This window comes from Nanorana parkeri, unplaced genomic scaffold, assembly GCF_000935625.1.
Source record: "Nanorana parkeri isolate BGI_ZX_2015 unplaced genomic scaffold, ASM93562v1 scaffold301, whole genome shotgun sequence".
Lineage (NCBI taxonomy): Eukaryota > Metazoa > Chordata > Amphibia > Anura > Dicroglossidae > Nanorana > Nanorana parkeri.
Genome location: NW_017306569.1, coordinates 327,700 through 349,211, shown reverse-complemented (window position 1 = coordinate 349,211; position 21,512 = coordinate 327,700). Strand labels below are relative to the sequence as shown.

At 40.6% G+C, this 21,512-nt stretch overlaps 1 protein-coding gene and 1 long non-coding RNA gene across 3 annotated transcripts in view; one reads left to right on the top strand and one right to left on the bottom strand.

Annotated features, from left to right (window-relative positions):
- Positions 1 to 6,543: 6,543 nt before the first annotated feature.
- Positions 6,544 to 21,512, bottom strand: part of WASL (Wiskott-Aldrich syndrome like) — a 48,397-nt gene continuing 33,428 nt past the window's right edge. The window contains exons 6-11 of one of the 2 annotated variants that reach the window (XM_018557757.1): positions 18,185 to 18,347; positions 16,511 to 16,553; positions 15,979 to 16,132; positions 10,593 to 11,138; positions 9,746 to 9,850; positions 6,544 to 7,705 (exon numbers count right to left, since the gene is read on the bottom strand). In XM_018557757.1, the coding sequence (XP_018413259.1) occupies positions 7,644 to 7,705; positions 9,746 to 9,850; positions 10,593 to 11,138; positions 15,979 to 16,132; positions 16,511 to 16,553; positions 18,185 to 18,347 (1,073 nt within the window). In that variant the 3' untranslated portion in view covers positions 6,544 to 7,643. Of the gene's footprint in view, positions 7,706 to 9,745; positions 9,858 to 10,592; positions 11,139 to 15,978; positions 16,133 to 16,510; positions 16,554 to 18,184; positions 18,348 to 21,512 lie in introns of both variants that reach the window. The other variant, XM_018557756.1, reaches the window with a different exon arrangement.
- The window catches only part of LOC108788035, a 17,548-nt gene continuing 15,063 nt past the window's right edge, over positions 19,028 to 21,512 (top strand). The window contains exon 1 of the long non-coding RNA XR_001941305.1: positions 19,028 to 19,038. This is a non-coding gene — a long non-coding RNA (uncharacterized LOC108788035). The remainder of the gene's footprint in view (positions 19,039 to 21,512) is intronic.

Below are 21,512 nucleotides of genomic sequence, written 5' to 3'. Positions count from 1 at the left end.
CCCATGGTACAGTATCCTGAGAATTCAATACAGATAAGATAAAGACTGTTTTCGAACACATCTTGTACCTCTTAAAACAAATAACCCTCCGTTGCTGTCAATTCAATTTAGGCCGTCAACATGTTATCAATGATCATAGCAGTCTTAACAAGTAATAGGATATATTACAATGAATTCCAGGTACAGCTTCCTGCATTGTGTCAGGCACAGTAGTTCATTTCCACTTGCAGCTTGGATCAGTGTCTACATCAGCTTTTCTCAATCTATTTTTTTATCATGGAAGAACCTTTAAATAATTTTCAGGTTTCCAGGAACCCCTCACTAAAAATTATTATATCTGCAGCTCACATAAGTATAATGAGTATGTTGTAAAGTTTGAATAAGAGAACAAGGAATGGGGTGCTCAGGCAGCTTTAAACAGTCAATATACTTTTAAACAAAGTAGTTACCCACCCTACCTGACCCTCCAGAACTTACTCCCCCCCTTCCCCAAATACTTAATTGACAGTATACTTAGTGAATGTATGGTTTAAGATTTAACTCCTAAGTACCTAATTAAAAATGTATCTTATTTGTGTATAACTCGGCTGTAGATCCTCAAATTATTTCTGAATTGGTGCAGACACTGTCCTTCCTTCTGGAGGGTGACTACTTTTCTTCCCCATGGTCCCTGTGTGTGTTGTAAAGTAGCCACCACTCTAAGCACACTCCTGTGATGGACTACAATCTCAATACAAATTAGTAAACTAAACTTGAGATTGTAGTCCATTACAGGAGTGAGATTGGAGCGGTGACTACTTTACAAAGACACAGTGACCATCTTCTAGTTAGCTTTAATAGCTAGTCATCAATACTCGGCAGCATAACAAAATATTGTACCGAATAGTTTTACTGTCCATTACAAGATGCAGCTTGCACAGATGATTTCGAGGTGTAAAGAGAAACTCTTCTGGGAGGTTACAAACTTCTTGATGTTACAAACAAGAGCCTCTCTAGCTGCCTCAGCAGCATCTTTTTGTCAGCTCCCTAAAGGGTGTCACGGAGCCTAAGGCAGGGCTGGGGAGGCAGAGCAGGAGGGACGAGCCTTTACAATGCCCTCCTCTGCTCCTCCCACACGGTGAACTTCATAACTAAGGGGATAATTGAATATTCATATCCAATACTCTCCAACCACCCCCAAATATGATGTCATGAAATGAGCTTTAGATTAAAACCAAACTTGCCGTAGATATGAAAGAGGGTTGGCCCAGAGGTCAAATGTCACCTGTCGGGCCCCGGAGGATTGCAATTATCTATTGTTTGGTATGTTTGTTCTGGTCTTGACGAGGCAAGCTATTTGTACCATTGTAGGATAAATGGAATGGTTTTAGTGGTATCGCACTATGTGGAGTTTAGAATTATTTTTACATTTACTAAATGAAGGAGATTGGAGGAAAGTGAAACCAGTGACAGTGAGGATTTATCAAATCAAGCATTTGTGACTTAAAACATAGTAGGGGATGTCCCGATACCAAAATCAGTAATTGTACTCATGAAAATGCCCTGATGCCCTTAAGGCCAATACTGGCCCTTTAAATTGTTAAACAAGTTAGTCTGTGCTTGCTGGGGACCTCAGGCAGCTGTCTTTGACATGGCTGGTCAGGCCATACATTGTCTCCTCCTACTTGCACAGCTCCACAGCTGCCTGTACAGCCCCAGAGCCCGGATTCCACCTGCAGAGCCCTGGCTAAACTCAATCGCAACCCTGGTGAGACTCAAACACAGCCCTGTTTAATCATGGATTGATGGGATCTTTAGTCCTCTAGTGCTGGTTGCCATTCTCCAATCAATGATTATACAAACAATAGAGAATGGCAACAGGCTATAGAGGACTACAAATCTCAGCACTCCATGATTGCTGGTTGCCATTCTCCATTGCTGAATAATCATGGATTGCATTAAAGTTCTTCATAATTATAAAGAAGCTGTCCTAAAATCATTAGTCTGTATTGTTTTTAAAAAAAAAAAATGTCCCTTTAAGAAAAAGTATCAGTAATTGGTATGAGCAAGTACCTGAGGGAAAGTACTTGAAAAAAATGTTATTGGGACATCCCTAATAGGGTCATTTAACTCTGGTGATTGTATCTGAGCACAGGTATGGGCAACAGTTTTCATAAGAAGAACATTAATAGCAACCAATAGGATATAAAGAAGATACTTTGTAACATTATCTGTAAACATTTGTTGCTTTTATTGAAAATATTTTTTTCTGGTCACAGCATGTTTATTGGAATTGATTTAAGCATATGTTATTTTTATTCATGGAATGGATGTTATTTTGAGAATGTGGAGAGAATGTCATAAGTGTGCTTTTATGTTTTCCAGTGTGATATTACATGTACAAAAGCAGCATTTACTGGTATTTAATTTCAACACACAGGGGGTGTTAACAACGCAGAATGACATCGTCTACCAACTTGCCACACCAATGGCGGACAGGAACACATAATATATTGAAGACCTGCCCTTGTAGGAAGGCACACCAACACCCGGTGTGGAACAGAAATAATGACCCCCCCCAGGTAAAGCAAAACCCAAAAAGGGGACGTCTTCCCAAAGGTACTCCACACTGTACTACAGTATGGGTATAGGTGGAAGATGACCCATACACTCAGACCTACCTTGGAGTCGTTGGTGCCCAAATCTGCTGGATCTGTAGCTGGTGTAGAGGAATTAGCCACGTGTAGCACTGCTAACCAGTGGAAGTCAGCTGGAATGCTCCTTGCTTCTCCTGAGGTGGAGAAGAAACTTGAGGGAAAACTAAATAGGTGATGGAAAGGAAGGGTCCCACAACTAGGATAGTAAAATAAAAATATTCCAAGCCAGGACAGGCCTGAATCTGCACCTCATTTGGTCCCCCTGTTCCTGAAATCATGAGGAGCATATACTTGGAACCCTGAGGAAAAATGATCAGTTTCAATGTTTCTCTAAGGCTTCATTCACACTTGCATTTAAAAAAATCCAAACACAAGAGCATTTATCTGGGAAGTTTTTGCTTTCCAGATCACGTTTTCCAGCATTTGGAAGTACTGGCTTTAACTTGCAGGTTTATCCAGGCTTAGCAACGTTTACATCAATATAACCACATTTAGGCCCTGTTTCACACACGTTTTCACTGCACGTTTTTTTTCAGTGCTGAGACGCATGCATTGTAAAATCCCATACATTCCTATAGGGCAGTTCAAGCAAACTAGCTGAAACCGCACATCCTACAACGCCTGTCGCTTGAGCTTCTTTTGTAGCGTTTGTTTTGCCATAGAGACTTTAATGGAAATGGGATCACAGCATTTTTGTGTGGTTTTTGATATCATTTCAGTGCGTTTTCCAAAAAACAAGCTGAAACACGTCTATTATTATACAGGATTTATATAGCGCCAACAGTTTGCACAGCGCTTTACAATATAAGGAAGACATTACAATCACAATACAATAAAAAAGAGGGTGAGGGCTTACAATCTAAATGGGAGGAGCAAGTGATACATGAGGTGGTAACTGTGCAGGGATGATTGTTTGAGAAAGGGATTGTTCAGCAGTAAGGTTGAGGTGGGATAGGCTTCCCTGAAAAGGTGAGTCTTAAGGGATCGCCTAAAGGCAGTCAGTGTGGGAGATAGACAGACAGGTTGGGGTAGAGAGTTCCATAGGATGGGAGAGACTCTAGTGAAGTCTTGGAGAAGAGCATGGGAGGAGTTGATGAGGGATCTGGCAAGCAGGAGGTCTTGTGAAGAGCGAAGGGGACGGTTAGGGAGATACTTTGAGACAAGGTTTGAGATATAGCCGGGGGCAGAGTTGTGGACGGCTTTGTAAGTGGTTGTTAATATTTTGAATTTTATCCTTTGAACTATAGGAAGCCAGTGTAGGGATTGACAGAGGGGGGTTGCAGATACTTAGCGGTTGGTTAGGTGATTGAATCTAGCAGCTGCATTCATGATAAACTGAAGGGGGGATAGCCTGTGTAGAGGTAGGCCAATGAGGAGGGAGTTGCAATAGTCAAGACGAGATATAACAAGTGAGTGAATTAGTAATTTTGTGGTTTCTTTGGTGAGGAAGGGGCGTATTTTGGAGATGTTACGAAGGTGAAGGCGGCAGGATTTGGATAGTGATTGGATGTGGGGAAGAAAGGTGAGGTCCGAGTCAAGAATGACACCTGGGAACTTGGCATGGGGAGGGCTGGATAGTAGTGTTAACTATCTCAAGGGAAAGGTTGGGGGAATGCGCACGGGCGGGAGGAAATATCATGAGCTCAGTTTTTGAAAGGTTGAGTTTTAAGAAGTGTTGCGACATCCAGACAGATATGTCAGTTAGTAGATCAGTGACACGCAACGACACTGAGGGGGTGAGTTGTGGAGTAGAAGGGTAGATTTGAGTGTCATCGGCATAGAGATGGTATTGGAAGCCATGTGAGGTTATTAACTGACCAAGAGAGGAGGTGTAGATATAGAAGGGGTCCAAGGACAGAGCCTTGGGGGACCCCTACAGGAAGAGGAGGGGAGGCGTTAGATTTGTAGGTGACACTCAAGGAGCGCTTATAGGTAAGAGGAGAACCGTGAGAGAGCAGTCTTGTAGGCCAAGTGAGTGGAGTTTTTTGGGGATGAGCAGGTGGTCCACAGTGTCTAAAGCAGCAGAAAGTTCTAATAGCAAGAGTAAGGAATAGTGGCCATTGTTTTTAGCTGTAAGTCATTAGTGAGTTTTAGGAGGGCGGTTTCAGTGGAGTGCAGGGGGCGAAAGCCGGACTGTAGGGGTCGAGAAGGTTGTTATCAGCGAGGTGACGACTCAGGCGGCTGCAGATAAGGCATTCTAGGAGTTTGAGGTGAATGGGAGTAAGGAGATTGGTCTGAGATTGTTAAGGTCGGTAGGGTCCATTGAGGTTTTTTGGGGTATTGGGGTGACCAGGGCATGCATCAGAGGGGAGGGAAATATGCCAGTAGAGAGTGAGAGATTGAAAATGTGAGTAAGAGTGTAGGATAGAGTAAGAGGGTGACTGAAGTAGTGGTGAGGGAACAGGGTCTAGGGGGCAAGTGATGAGGTGGGTGTCAGAGAGAAGCTTTGTGACCTCCTCTGTCGTGACCGGGTCAAAAGAGGAGAGTAACAGGTGTGATGGAGGGTCTGGAACATGAAGGGGAAGGTGACTGCAGAGTGGCAATCTAATCCCAAATTGTATCTATTTTGTTTTTGAAATGAATTACAATGTCCTGGCCAAACGTTATTGCTAAAAACAGAAAACGCATGCAAAACACGCTGAAACATGCACTTCCAAAAAAACGCATGTAAAGTGCGCTGAAACTCTGTCGCCCTGGTGTGAATGGTTCCTTAGAGCTTTTAATCGGATCCTGGACACACACTTCTATTTTATCTAAATACAGCTAAACTGAATGAATCCAATCTGATTGATACCAATAAAAAAAAAAAAAACATTACCTGTATTTATATGCGTTTAGAAATCTGCTCTACTCCCATATAAAAACACAGGATTGACACTGCAAGTGTGAATGAAGCCTTAGGTAGGAGGAAAGTTAAATAACTGAGGTAACTATGCATTTTTGTTGACTGTGAAAGTTTTTGTGGGTGGAGCCTCTCTCAGGTGCCATCCTGGAAAATAATTACGGAAATGTTCGTACGATAAAAGCCGGACGGGCCGGTGTGGCAATGATCGTATGTTTTTTTTAAGTACCTTACAACCATCGCAAGACAAGTCCTGCGATGGTTGTAAGGTGTGTGCCCAGCCTTAAGGGCACACTCTCTCTCAAGTCCGATTTACCAAAAAGAGAATCTTGCTTGGGTCACATGAACTCTGGTTGTGTCTGAAGTGCTAAAAATGCTAGAGAACAAACTTTTTTTCTACATCCCAATGCAGAAAATATGAACGCACTGAAAGTTTGCAGTTTCACAATTCTTTTTCAATAACAATAATAAAAAAAACACACTGATCAATATGCACCAAGTACGCTATGAAGTTTACATGATCACTTTAATTGCATGATTATTGAAAGGTCCATTATTTAGTAGGATTTCAAGAATATAAAATTACACAGGGCCAGCCTGTAAGTATAACTTCATATAAGTCAAAAACAGCCAGGAAAAAATGTACAATAAGAGCTGAACTAACAAGCAAAGCAATAGAAATGATTTTACTGTCACACCTCAGCAAAAGATGTCAGGTTCTGCATGGGCTTAAATACACACGACTGCTCCTAAAGTATGGCTGGACAAATCTCATAAGCCAGGCAGTCAATGAGCATACACTAATTACAGTAAGCAACTAGCTATGAGCCTTTTCTATGGTCAGTGAAGCCCATGTGCTCTGACTACTACAAAGTGCCTGGACTGACTGGCACCTAAGCCTACACTGTCTGCCATAATGCTCTACACAAAGACCATGTAAAGACTAAGAAGTAAAATATCAGTTATGTATACAATTTGTGGGAACTTTGTTCTTTATTTGTCATTCATTCCATTCTCTTCTCCAGAGCTATACATTAGATAACAGAATATTGCAATAGGCAGGTACATTACATATTAGTGTTTATTTTACCATATAGACTAATATTCATATGCCATTCAAGATAGATTTTTCCTGTATTATTTTCTTTTAGTGTTTGCTCTTTGATACAGCAGAATGCAGCACAAGAAAAACGGCACTGAATGTTTTGGAGCGTCTGCAATGCGACTTGCCCGCAATTCAGGAACTTCACCTAACATTAGAGAAGCAAGCACCAAGCAGTTCTGTCAAAGTGGATACAATGAAAGTGCAAAACAGGCTACATCACAACGCCTGGATTTCTTAAGTGTCATCTCGGGCAGTTTACTAACCCAGCAGTAGTGTTTGTCATTTTTGCAATGATGAATTGTCTTGTAGATTGGAATTACGAAGCATTGCTGTGTCAGTCATGCCGCCTCACCCCTGATATCACATTCATAAAAAAAACTCGTTAAGAGTGCTGTGTGGCTTTCATAGACAAGAGTGGAAAAAGGAAATCTAAAGTTAATATTGCTGAAAAATAGCAGATGCTATTGCTCGCTTCTTCCCAACTATTACTATAGCAGATCTGTAGTGGCTGCAAAAATACAAACTGATGTTTTTGTAGTGTAAAAAAAATCGTGCAAAAAATAGGACATACATAATTAACATACATTTAGCATTGCATTCAAAATGATGGGGGCCTAATTAGCAAAGATCAGCATCACTTAAAAATGTAGTGCTAGGCTAGATTTCCTTAAGAAATTTAGATACAGAAAAATCAGGGTAAGAAAATAGTATTTTTTTTTTTTAATTCTAACAATTGCATTAAAGGTTCTCTGTCACTGCCTCACTTTTCTCCCCCTAGAGCTTGTCAGTTGGATGTTACATATTCACTAATGTCATTGTGTAGGTCACAGGAGCTTGCACACACAGGGAGGAAGATGTGTGCGCAGTGTTATGACAAACTTTTGCATCTCCAATGAGGTATTGCACAGATTATTAAAAAAGCAAAAAGGCAACAAAAATATACAGCAAATTGGTAGACCATTTACATGATAATTTTACAGAATTCAGACAGAAAAGTATTGTTTATTATTCATTCACTTTAAAAAAAATATATATTATATATATTTATATAATGTGTAGATCAATCCTCCCATTCATCATCATCCTCAAATTCTTCTTCATCATCTTCGTCTTCATCAGAGTCTATTAGGGAAGAAATAAAAAAAAAAGGTATATTATGGACATTACGCAGCATGGCACTCTCCTTTAGATATTCTCCCGAGTAGAAGACGACAATTGAAATCTATATACTATTTTATATTTGTTCTGTATTTTCTTTATCACTACCTTATAGTAGAATAGTGTTAATGGACAAAACGTGAAGCCAACAGAGTTCATGGTATGGAGTATGGCATTAGTTAAGACCTATTTTTAATAGTAACTCTAAAGCAACCAGAAACTACATTAGCAACCCTAAAAAATATATTTTTTAAAATACAATTAGTACTTTTTTTCTATTTTAAGAGGGTGGTCAGAATAAGCTCTTTGCAAATTCTCTGATGCCAATAATGTTCTCGCAAATGTTAACTGTAGCCAGGGAAAGCTTTCTAGCAGTGAAACCATGTCCCTTTACATAGTTTGCCCTGCATGTTCTTATACCATCTGCCCCTAACTACCCTGTCGTATCAGTTAACAAAAAAAAACAAAACAATCCTGTTGATCCTGCCAAAAACTAAGTGAGCTAATCACTTTCAATACTCTCTACTTATGCTGCACTCCTATGAAAGCATAGTATTCCTTTCTGTAAACGGCAGAGACCTTTACGGAGAAGAGGAAAATGAGTGGTGTTCTAAACTCCTAAAACACTCCCTGCCCTAGGGTGGCAACCCTGCTCCTTCCTGTAACCCTAGGACAGGAAGTATTGCAAGGAGGAGTCAACAAAACTTTAAAAAAAATTACAGATATCTGACTTCACTGGTTACACGCTGGTTCTGGGTCAATGACAGTGCTAAAGCCACTGGAGCAGCATGACAGCAAGGCTAGCATTTTCATTAAGAAAAGCAATAAAGCAATAGCAGATTATGCATTTCACTTGTGTTTATAAAAAGCAGGCCAGGTCCAGAAAAACAAACAAAACAGAGTTCTGTTTTGGCGGACCTGATCCTGGCGGAGTAATCGTTCACATCAGATTCCCCATAGTCCTAACATGGGTGCAGTAAGTTCAGTTTTTTCCTCGATGCAAGAAAAGACTGGACGGACACGGACGTCACAACAGTGGCATCTGTTCCGTGCTGATTGGAACTGACAGACGACCGTGTGAAAGGATCGTTAGGCATTTTGTTGCATCTTTTTACTGTGGCAAACTCAAGTACATTGGAGACCAGGTCAAGATTTGTTTCTACCACAGCGCTGAGTTACACTGTAAAGAATTCAGCAAAACCCATTTTCCTGTATTTGATCCACACAAAATAAATGGAGGTTCTTAAAACACTAAATAATCCAGTGCATTCCAATGTGTACCAACGTGCTGCTGTGCAAATTTTAAAATGTCTTTTGTGTTTTGCAAGTTGTACAACCAATGCACACAGCACATGCCAAAGCATTCTGATACACATGCATTAAGCGCACACTACCGAGTGTAATTTTAGAGAGTTAAACTGTAAGGAGGTGCTTCTGTCTGAATATATGTGAAAGTTCTCATTCATCCAGGTCATGGTATATCTGTAAAAAATAAGTCAAGGCAACTCGACTTTCTGTATTTTTCTTGAAGCCGTTTCACTGGTAATCCAACCAGCTTTCTCAATTCAGAATCACTTGTACAAAAATTCTCTGGAATTTTTGTACAAGTGATTCTGAATTGAGAAAGCTGGTTGGATTACCAGTGAAACGGCTTCAAGAAAAATACAGAAAGTCGAGTTGCCTTGACTTATTTTTTACAGATATGCTTCTGTCTGAAGTATATAAATGATTCATAATGGGTAAATTGGCACAGGAGTCAAACTGGTTTTTGATAAGAGCAATTACAAACCAATGTAGGAGCCCCAGCCATCAGGTGTGCAGCATGGAGCCAGATTCCCAGTCTGTAATACTATAACAATCTCATCAATTAAATATTGTTATGTTGATTGTGCATTTCATTTTGTAACCATGTCAATGTCTAAGCCATATGTCACTGAACAAAATGCTCCCAATAAGCTTTTTTTCTTTCACTGCCAGTTTTGGAAATTGAAGAAATCTTAGTACCTGAAGAATGAATGGCCTTACTCCTTTTCTGCATCACTTCCATCAGAGCACCCACTATTCCTGTGGGGGCCGTGGGAGTTGAAGGTGCTGGAGCATCAGCTTCCTCTTGTCTCTGTAAAATGTGCAAAGAAAATCCGCAAATTTTACAATAATCAAATACAGGTAGATTATCTGCTTGCAAATAGACATCCTACATGAATTATACACGTATTAGAAATTTCATGTGTATCAAAACAAACAGAAGTTAACATGCAAACAGATGAAACTTCATTTGTCGAGCAACCGCCCCTGGTTGCTGCTTTTCCCCATAATCAGCATGCCAATGAAAATTATTCAATAAAATCTATTTTAGACCTAGTGACATCATCACCAGGTCTTTATGCTTCTCCATGCAATGCAGGCAGATGATGGCTGGCAGGGTGCTGTACATAGCTTCTGGGAAAACAGGAAGCTGTGGTAATAAAAACATATAATGATAAGCCTCCATAACTGAAAACCAGTGAATGAAAGGGGTGTACCAGGGAAAGTAAGCCTGGTGAGTAAAGTGCTAGATGATGCTGGACATCCTGTAGCCAGGAAAAGTGGGCCTCTAACTTTCTGCAGCTTAATGAACACTAAGAATTTTACAGTATGCAGTGAATATAGAGTAATCAGTTTCAATACAGGAGTGGAGCTTATATAACTAATACACAGGGTAAGGCTGAAGTTCTGTTAATCCTGATACAGTCCTAATGAAGAAAGAAACCCAGTACACATTCCCTTTAAGAAGTCAGTGTTTAACATGTAAGTTTACCCCTGCATTCCTTTTCATTTACTGCATGAAATGACAATCATTCACAGTCGATACTCACAGCCTTTAACACAATACCCTGCCGTATTTGGTCTAGCAGAGCATCTCGTCCAGTGGAAGACACGGGTCGATTTTCTTTATTGTCTACTTTCTTTAGCTGTGCTCCTCCTTTGATTTGCTCTAGTAGAGCTGCTTTGCCGCCACTAGGAGGTGCCACCTGGTGGTCACTGTCTGCAGCAGATCCAGGTGGAGGTGGAGGACCAGGAGGTGGTGGGGGCCCTGGTGGTGGTGGAGGAGGGGGTGGGGCAGGTGCCCCAAATCCTGGCATTGGAGGAGGAGGAGGGGGTGGGGGACTAGAAGGTGCAGATGAAGAGTGACCTGGCAGCGAGGGAGGATGCAATCTATTAGGTGGAGGAGGTGGCGGTCCTGCTGCTCCAGGCCGAAGAGGTGGAGGCGGTGGGGGTGCAGCTGTAGGAGCTCTGGCAGGAGGTGGTGGTGGTTTACCGATGCCACCCCTTGCTGGTGGAAGGGGGGGTGGAGCCCCCGAGTTGTGCAATGGAGGAGGTGGGGGACCGCCCCTTGAAGGTGGTGGTGGCGGTGGAGCTACAAAATAAAATGAAATGAAATATAGTAAACATTTCCCTTTTACAATTGTAGGAGATTTCTAAAACACAACACGCGCCACCTTGAAAATCGCCATATCTATATTGAGCAAATTGTTTAAGGTCACTGGAAAAGTATGTGAACCTCCAGAAAAATGCAAAAAAGAGTAATTTAAGCCAGGTACCCCAGTCAATAATGCAGGTTTTCATTCAGCTGGAATAGGTAAGCCTGCCCTACAATATAGTTTAAAATAAAATCTACAATTCTGGTTATTTGCTTTTCAAATACAGAATAATGCTCAGTAAAATATGGCCCAAACAAAAGATTTCAGAGAAGAGGTGTTCCAGCTCAATAGATTAAAATGGGTTACCAAAAGCATATTAATGTGGGCACCTCTCACTCCACATGCATGTAGAAACAGTGGTGGACAAAGACACTTTACAATGTATTTATATCATGATCTTAATATGAAGAAGGGCAGGGGTCCCCAAGCCTCTGGCCGCGCACTGGTACCGGTCCGCGGCCTGTTAGGAACTGGGCAACAGCCGCAAGGAACTGTGTGTGTCTGAGCTGCCTCTTAGATCTGTCCATCCACCGGGCATTGGCAAAGTGATCTCTTTGGCTCTGATGTCAGATTGCGAGCCGAGGAGAAGGAGACCGCACACGTGTGACAACTGGAAACATGCCAGAGATCTGTTAAAGACGATCCTAACTTCTGCCTTATTGTGTGTGGCCCTTAAATTAGTGATAGCATACACCCCACCGCACTCCAAACCGAAATCCCAATGTAAACAAATTGGTGCTGGTGAGACCAGCGGATGGCGTAGCTCAAGTCCAAATATACAAGTAGTCACCCGCACACCAGGTCCAATGTGTCTAAACGCCTTTATTTAGACGCTAAGTGTACATAATGGACAGTTAACCTTGCATGCTGCTGATTGTTTGTATATGGCACTGAGGCTGAGCAATCATTTATATGTGAATACAAGTTACTATTCTTTACATTGCAGAGCCAGGATTGCTTGCAAGAACAGAGATCAATGAATTCCAAACGTCCGGCAACAATTCAGATCTGACTGTAAAACTTCAAAGATTCAAAATAAAATCAGTAAAAGTCAAATCAGAGGAAATGATGTGCTCTAGAAAGGCCAAGTCAAAAGGCTGACCTAAAATCTGACCGAAAGGTTGTGGTGTTATCTGAAGCAATCCATTCAAGCATGGCCTCCCTATAATACATATGATCTGAAGGCGTTTTGAAGGCGGAAATAGTTCAGTAAATCTGCCAACTGTTTTGTATAGCTAATCTGCAGCTACAGAAAATGTTTGGTTGAGATTGTTATCAGAAAGATGGTTCCATTAGTTATTGCATATAAGGCTTCATATACTTTTTTAGTGACTTGGTAACCAAAGACAATTATTATTACTTGAATGAATAAGATGAGTCATTTATACAGAACACCAGAAACTCCTAAGGAATCACAAATTAGTTATTTCAATAATACAAAAGCATGCAATTTGCTACCCTCTACGATTAAATATCACTCTCAAATAATGGCTCTGAAAACTACAACCTGAAATAAGATGAAAGCCAAAAAAGGCCAAAAGGAAGTTGTACATGCATAACACACTCAACTCTCTGCAGTTACAAACATTTTTCCTTTCTCTTCCGTCTTCCAAGCTCATGTTATTGGACTTTAAATGGTAATATGAATTGTGTAAAACAAAAAGATTTTATTGCAGCATTTGGAAACCACAAGTAAATCTGCCCAATTTACCCTCAAAGCTCCAGTTAGCACCTGCAATTCGCTTTCTACCTCCTCCTCCCCTACGATAGCTTGTCTCTGTTCCGAGTAATTCACCTTCTAAGCCACTATGACGTCATCACAGGGGTTGCAAAAAAAAAATCCCATGCCGATGGGAGCCAGGAGGAGGGATCAACAGGACTCCCCATGTCATTTTCAGGTAGCAAGGGCACCTGGCAGGACTACATTTTTTTGTGAGCCCTGTGTGCACAGACTTCATAGGCTCATGAAAATGGGAGGGTGTGTAGGCAGTGATGGGAGCAGATATCTCCCTTGCCTTTGTCAGAACATACTTCCTGGCAGCAACACTGTACACTTCACAGGCACAGCAGAGATTACTTGATCAACACGCTCGTTGCGTTGATGGAGCTAACTGTTCTATTTTTTCGTTCAGCCCACAGGTGTCCAGCTTTAAGCTCATCATACAAGTTCTGTAAAACTACATTTAGATTTTCCAAAACTATGGTGAAAGGAAGACCCACTTAAGCTATCCAATCAACATGTACCCAATCAAGTAGGCCCTTGCACTACATACTAATTAGTAGATCTATAAGATATTGTATGATCAGAGTGTAACATATATGGTGAGTTTAAGAGTTGTGGGACGCTGAGCTTTGCAGAGGAGTGGAGCCAGAAAAAGAGCTGGTGCTGGGAAAAAAAAAAATGAGTGGTCCTCGGCTGTAATAGAAAGGGGGAGGCCAATACAGAACAAGCTGCAGTCAAGCTGATGACAAGACATGAGAGAGATACAGGCACAGACACGCTACTCTCACACCAGCTGCCTCTAGTCACATTCCAGGCACTACTAAATGACTCTAGCTGGAACTCCAGAAAACGTTCTGCAAACTGTCAGCTCAGAGAAAGGAAGTGGAGGCTGAAGGCTTTGCAGTCCTTTGTGCAGAAAACCTCCGGGAAGTCTGTGCCAGTCATCCAGAAGCCTAGACATGCCATTCCCAGGACATAACCTGCCCCATGCTGCATGTTTGCTGCAATGTCACCTAGCAGCACCTATCTAAGGCTTCAGTCACACTTGCACTTTTATGGAGAAATCTGTCTGCAAAATCTGTCAGGCTAGATGCTTTGTTTATGCTTCTAGATGCTGAAAATGATGCGTGTTTACATGCATATGCGTTTAGATGCATCTGACCTTTGCCCACTGAAACTGCCTATTGAAGTAGCCAAATGAGATTTCAGCAAAGCATCTTGCATTTACATGCGTTTTAATGCATTTAGAAAATTGATTTCTGAACGCACCCGACTATTTTTTCTAAAGGCAGCTAAACTGACTGCAGATAAAAGCATGTAAACACAAGGTGTGAAAAGATCTATTGGAAAAAATTACATGCATATATATGCATTTAAAAAAACGTTTTAAACGCATTTAATCACACATAGTACATGAAATGGGCTCACAAAGCCTCTTCAGCTCCAAAAAAAAAAAAATATTATTTTCTCCTCCAAGCAATTCTTTATTCTCTGTGTACACTCTCGGCTCTCTGCCAGCAGATGTAAAACGCCTAGGATTAAGCCGGGTAACAGAGATGTGGCTAAGCAGAAGATTTACATAGTGGCCATTCAAGGGCCAAAGAGTATGACTAGGGACCCAGGAGAAGTGGAGGAGATGGTGGGGGACAGAGTGACAACTGACACCCTTAATCAGATGGTGCTGGAGGAGGGCACTCTTCTAGGCAAGTGTGCCATAATCTGCAAGTTCATGAGATCACAAAGGATTGACACTAAACATATCTTGGCGTAGCTCAATTTGATAGCATCCACTAAGAAATCCATTCTTAAAGATATATGAGAACAAAAAAACCCACACAGCACAAACCATGCATTTAACTTTTTCACACTTTATGCAATGTCCCATACATACCAATCCAACGTGGAGGACCTACAGGACAAATGTGAGCACCCTATACATTAATCTATATTTATTTTGCAAAAATCAAAAAGAACATTTGTTCACAAAAGCATAGAACAAAAAAATAGTTCTAAATGCAAAAATAGGGTATGTGTTCATAAACAAAGGGATTCCTTGACATTGCTACAGTGTATATAACATCTGGTTATGCAGGAAAAAAACCCTGAAAGGAAGATTTACAAAGAGACAGACAGACCTAATGATAAATACATTTACTGTGAAATTTGCTGGAAAACGTGCTTGAACTGTCCCCTTCTGGGGGCTGATATAGGAACTCTCCAGTTTAGAACAATGAGCCTAGGTCTAGGATGAATATTTAAGTACAAAAAACACCTGCTCTAATAAACGTATCACAAATGTGTGCGCAAAACCGTACTGGTTTTAGATCACATATATTCGTTATTGATTCGTAGCCAAAAACAAATATTTAGCCAGCTTGGGATATCACTCTCCAAGTGACAGCTATTATTCTATCCAGCTCTATGTCCAAAAAACGGTTTAAAATAAAAACTAGCTCAAGATCAAGTAGCCTTTGCCTCATTATACCATTTGCTGTTCCATAGGTGTAGTCAACAGGCTAAGTGTGGGCTAGTAGATAAAGACAACACCAGATATCAGGAAATAATTTGGTCTTTTTCTATATGACTAATGCCCCTAAAGTCCTATATTGTTCTCCCTAATACAATAATGATGAAGTAAACCTGCTAGGAACAAGAGCCACACCAGTGTTTTGATATACACAGAACAGAACTGCATGCTAATAGGCTTGTGTCATCTACAGCACTTTTTCTTTTAGCAACAATTCCAAGGAAAAGATGGAAAAGAACAAAAGTAAATGTCAAGGGAAATATGGAAATGGGAAAAAATAAAAAACAACATTGCAAAAATAGTAAAAAACACAAGTTGCAAATCATATATATTCTAATAGACTTTTTTAAACTACATGGTGAAGCAATCAAAATAAGTAAAAAGCCTAATGTGGCATCTGGTTCTAGGACAGAAGTATGAGCTGGGATGAGTTTGTGTGTCCGTTTCACAGGTGACAAGACTCACTGCCTGTTTATAAAGAGCAAATGATTCTACGACATAAGAGGAATTCCAGATAAAAACTTACCCTGCCTGCGCAGCTCATTTTTTACAGCTTCCACACCTCCTGTTTTTTCAATGAAGTCATAAATGACCTTTGAGGTTTCCTTATCCTTAAGTTGCGCTTCAGAGATACCACACAAGTCGAACAGTTTTTTCAGTTCTGGATCCAAATTGTTCACCTTTAAATAAACAAATTCCAAAACGTTAAATACAACATACATGAACACACTTGTCAAATACACAAATATGAATAAAAACAATACAGTTATATACTGCATCTTAATGGGCACAAAAAGGAGACCCCATGCCTGCTTTGCAAAGGAACAACAGACATGGCAAACTATTCACAGCATTGGTGGACCTCTGCTGTAGATCGTGTGAGACCACCCAGTGTCTGAAAATGGAGTTCATTACTGAAATTTCAGCTCTTGGCCACAAGGAGGAGCTTAAATACAGTAATATACAGAAAACACATAGAAAGGCCCATGGCTAAATAGTGCAATCATCTATTTTATACAATACAACCTATTACTGGAAAAACAAAAACATTTACTTACATCAAATCCAGTGTTTGGATCCCAGCCCACATGTCCAATGTGCCTAAAGGGGGAAAAAACAAAACAAAAATCAAATATAAGTAAAACTTCAAGACTTAAAGGAAAGCAGCATACTCAGAATGTTTTGCTACATATACTGTCTTTCTTTATTCTTTGGTTTAAGGTCTCTAAAACAGCCCATGAGCTTGCTTGTATTGACATATGTTCCAATTATATTGTGCAAAGCTGCGCAAACTGTTGGCGCGATATAAATCCTGTATAATAACAATTGATGCGCTTTAAAATCCATGTGTGTCCAGATTAAATCCTCCGGTCACTACTCAGAAGTTGGTTTAAAAAAGGTGTGAAAGAGGTCATTTATGTCATATGAAAGGCTGTTCCCCAAACAGGGGTGGTGGTCACGACCACCACCTATTAGCAGCTGACCATGCCACCCTTCCAGTCTAACTCCAATCACCACCTGCCTTAAAGAGGTGCATGTTTAACAAAAATTTACACCTTACCGTCTGCTAACACTTGCCTCAACTACATGACATCATCGCAGTAGGATTTTGCTTACTGAACTACCTCCAAGCAGTCTTACAGTCACAAGAGGGCCGTACATTGCATATCCTGGCATATTACTTTTGTCAGGAGGGACAGGGGCATTGTATAGGTATGTGCAGCCAGGCTGTATATGAGGTTCCTGGGTATGTATGCAAATCTCACTGTTTACATGCATCTCAGGATTAGCACACTGTACTGAGAGTAGATGCTCTGAGTTCGGTGCAGGGTGCAATTCCTGGTATGCATAAAACTTTATCAAGATTGATCACCAATTGCACTTGCACCTAATTTTCTACGTATATTCAACGATATTAAATGACCTCGATAGCTGAATCTCGACAGACTAATCAATTATAATTTGCACAAAAAGAAAAACTTTTCCTCAGCCACTTTTGACATTTTACCGATTTCAAACTTCCAAAGTATGAGCACAAGTGCATCAGCGAGTGGCATTGTGTGGGGAAAAGAAATAAAACAAACTTTAATCTGAGTTTTTGGGGAAATATTGAACCCAAATGCATGCATCATTCTTTGGCAGAGTACAGCAACACAAGTCCGCTGCAGGGTGCGTTGGGGGATGCCATTAATAAAGGAATGGGTCCGCATCCTATCAATGCATTTAACCACATTACAAAGATGATCTGTAACCCTGTTCTGGGAGGGCACACCCGTACAGCCTCCTGGAATCTCCTGTGTGCATGAAGCTGATGCTCCTGCTGTCATTAGATTTAATTAGCTATTAAAATGTTGAGGGACATCCCTTAAATTTGATTTAATTTTACAGTTCAGATTATTAAATCAAAACCAGGAGTGCTCGCTGAACCAGCAGTGGCTTTTCTGTGCTCCCCAGGTAACGCTTGCCTGTGAATGACACAGTGAATGGAGTGTTGCATTTTCTACAGAGAGGAAGGAACAATCCAGATGTGGTTGAGGAGATTTTGCATCAATCTGTAATATCTCTACAAAAGGTGCAATAAAAAAAAAACCAAAAAAAACTGTTTCTGGTTTAGTAATCTTCACATCAAAATGTCACTGAGGGGATTTCTCTTTCTGCATAATGAGCAGAGACATTTTCATGAAATAAAACCTTTATGGATGGACAGGCTACAAAGATTTCTATTTACTTACTGGAAATTGCTAGGTGTTCCAATGTCTGCTTTAGTAAGCTTCTTCTTCTTGGGTTTGCCTTTTTTCTTATCTTTAGCATAGGGAATGTTATTCACGTGTACGCTGTATCTGTTCGTTATTTCAGGGTTTTTAATATCAACAGTTGCCATAGGCAGACTTGGCCCTGAAAATGGAAATGACCAAAACATGATACCTCTGCAGAGCAAAACATTAAAAAACATTTAACAGCCATTTAAAAGAGGGAAATCCTCCATGTACCGCCTTTGTAAGATTTAACTGCAAGCATTTTGGGTGTTTTGTGCCCTTTATTTTTATGCACAATTTTTTTTTTGTTCAATTATTATGCAAAGTAAAAAAAGACACATTCAAAACAGAACATTTACAGGTTACGTAAAATTCTGCTCATGTTTTTGTATGCATGTCTCATTTTAAAAGGGCATACTTAAAATTTATGTAAGGGCAAAAAAAAAACATTTGGCAAATCTCTGGCCCAAAAAAAAATATTTGGCACATTAATTTCCCCAAATTGTATACCCTATAAAACTGTTACATAACAGTCTATGTTCCTACCTACCTCTTTGACATGACAACACAACTGTGAAATCCTAAGCATGTGACGTCAGCCCTGCCTACTTCATTTCTGATAAATTACAGACCACCTCATCTCCATAACCCCTCCTTGTTCACAAAGCACAGGACATTATCAGCTTAATCAGATTCATTTCTGTCAAAATCAACACGTATTTTTTTGAACTTAACAAAAACCACTTTCAATGTATATTAAGCAGACCAAAAAGTAGCCGATGGGTTCATGGTTAGGTTTACTTACACTTTAAAGCCTAACTGATCTTTGAGTTTAAATCACAGAAGTATATTCTAGGTGCATAAAAACAAAAAGTGGCATTTTCATTAGCAAACAGCTGTGACCCGAGTACAAAAACCTGTCCACTGCCAGCATATTGTAGAGGAAGACCCTTGCTTTGCGTGGAAGTGGTTTTCTCTCTGCAGAAGTCCAACACACTCCCTGCTGAGAAAAAGCAAGACCTTTCCAATCAAAAGGGATAGTGAGCTTTGCCGATTGTCTAGCTATAGATCAGATTCAGCAAGGGGCATGACATGTTGGACTTCTGCAGAGAGACAATTGCTTCCAAGGGATCAAAGGTCCATCTTTGCAGCTTGCCAGCAAGGGACAGGCTTTTATAATCAGGTTGTGGCTGCTTTTTAAATAGAATGAATGCATAACCCTTCTTTTGAAATACCTGGAATGTATTTAGCCAATTCAAACTAGAAGTTAAATTGGGCTTGAATGCGAGTACTAGTAAAAAATAAAATAAAAATGGAATGGCTTTTATTTTCGTAAATTCTTTAACCCATAAATAGATGTTAAGTACTGGAAATACTTTCACTAAAGTGTGAAAGTTAAACATAGAATTCCTTTGTTGTACCCTGCTCATAAAAGAGATCTACATTTATAAGGAGATACAGTGCCTTACGAAAGTATTCACCCCCTGGTGTATTTCCCGTTTTACTGCAATACAACCAAGAATTACATTATTTTTTAATGTAGGTGAAAAATAATCTTCATTGTGACACAAACTAAGATTGATAAAAACAAAAAAAAACTAATGTTGTGTGCATAAGTATTTAACCCCAAAAAGTCATTACTTTGTAGAGGCACAATTTGCTGCAATTGCAACTACAAGATCAATATCTGAAAGCAGTTTGCATGTTCTCTCTGTGGGTGCGTGTCCTCTAGGTACTCAGCTTTCCTCCCACACTCCAAAGACATGCTGATAGGTTAATTGGCTCCTGTGTAAATCAGCCCTATATGTGTGCATGTGAGATAGGGACTTTAGATTGTAAGCTCGACGGCAGGGACTGATGTGAATGCAAAACTGCTGCATAGATTGTCAGCACTATATAAATACCTGTAATAAATAAATCTTTGGGTACGTCTCCATTAGCTTAATACACCTAGCCACTGGGATTTTTGCCCATTCTTCAAGGCAAAACTGCTCCAGCTCCTTCCAGTTACATGGGTTGCATTGGCGTACAGTAATCTTGAAGTCATGCCACAGATTCTCAAATGGATTGAGGACTGGGCTTTGACCAGGCCATTCTAAGACAATTAAATGTTTCCCAATAAACCAGATTTAGCATTATGTTAGGGTCATTGTCTTGCTGGAAGGAGAACCTCCATCTCAAATCTCTCTGACTGAAACAGGCTCTCTTTAACCACCTCCCGTCTGCCAAACGCTGAAAGACGGCCAGACGGGAGTCTCCTGGATGCAGGTGGGCGTCTTTAGACGTCCTTCGTGCCCGCTCGCCCCCTGGCGCGTACGAGTGGGAAACCGCCTGGATTTTAAACGGCCAGCGATGGCCGTTTACATACAAGCGGTCCGGCGTCTGTAAAGACGCCCGATCGCTTGTATGATGCAAGTGAGGGTGCACCCCCCTCCTTACCTCTGGTCGCCGTCACTGCCCCCGCCAACCCCGCGATCCCGGGCATCCATCCATCCCGGGCGATGTGGCTCCGTGCACTGAGAACGGAGGGAGATCAGTACCCGATCTCCCTCCGGTCTCTGAATGCAGGAAGTGATGTATATTACATAACTTCCGCATTCCTCTGTCACTCTCCGGTACAGAAACTGATGAAGCAGATGTGTTTCATCAGCTTCTCTGGGGTCCCTAGGTGACATTGGGGGTCTTAGAGACCCCTGATGTCTCCATAAAGGGGACCTGTAACTGTAATTTTGAATCACACAGGGGATTTCTTATCATACTATCTGATAATAAAGTTGTGTAAGTGTAAAAAATAAAAAAATTGCTCACAAAATAAAAAAATTAAAGTCCCCCACCCCCACATAGATGCACAAAAATGTGTTAGATGCGCCTACACGCAAAAACGACGATTGCTCCAATTATGCTGCACGTGTTACATATCGCCGCGAACGTTGCAATGAGAGCAATAATTCTCGGGCCATCGTGCAATTTTTAGGCTTGACAAGTTTGGTGTCTATTTACCAGACGTGACCCCGCCTTTTCTATTTTACCAAAAAAATGGTTAAAAATAAATGTTACCTAAAATAATAAAGGGAAAACTATTTTAAAAAAAAAAAAAAAAAAAAACGGTACTTTTTTTTTATATAGTAAAAAATAGAAACCCCCGTGGTGATTAAATACCACCAAAAGAAAGCTCTTTCTGTCCCCAAAAAAATAGTATAAAATTAATTTCAGTACAGCGTTGCATGACGGAATAAACGTCAGTCAAAGTACCGCAGCGCTGAATACTGAAAAATGGCCTGGCCAGGAAGGGGGTCTAAACACC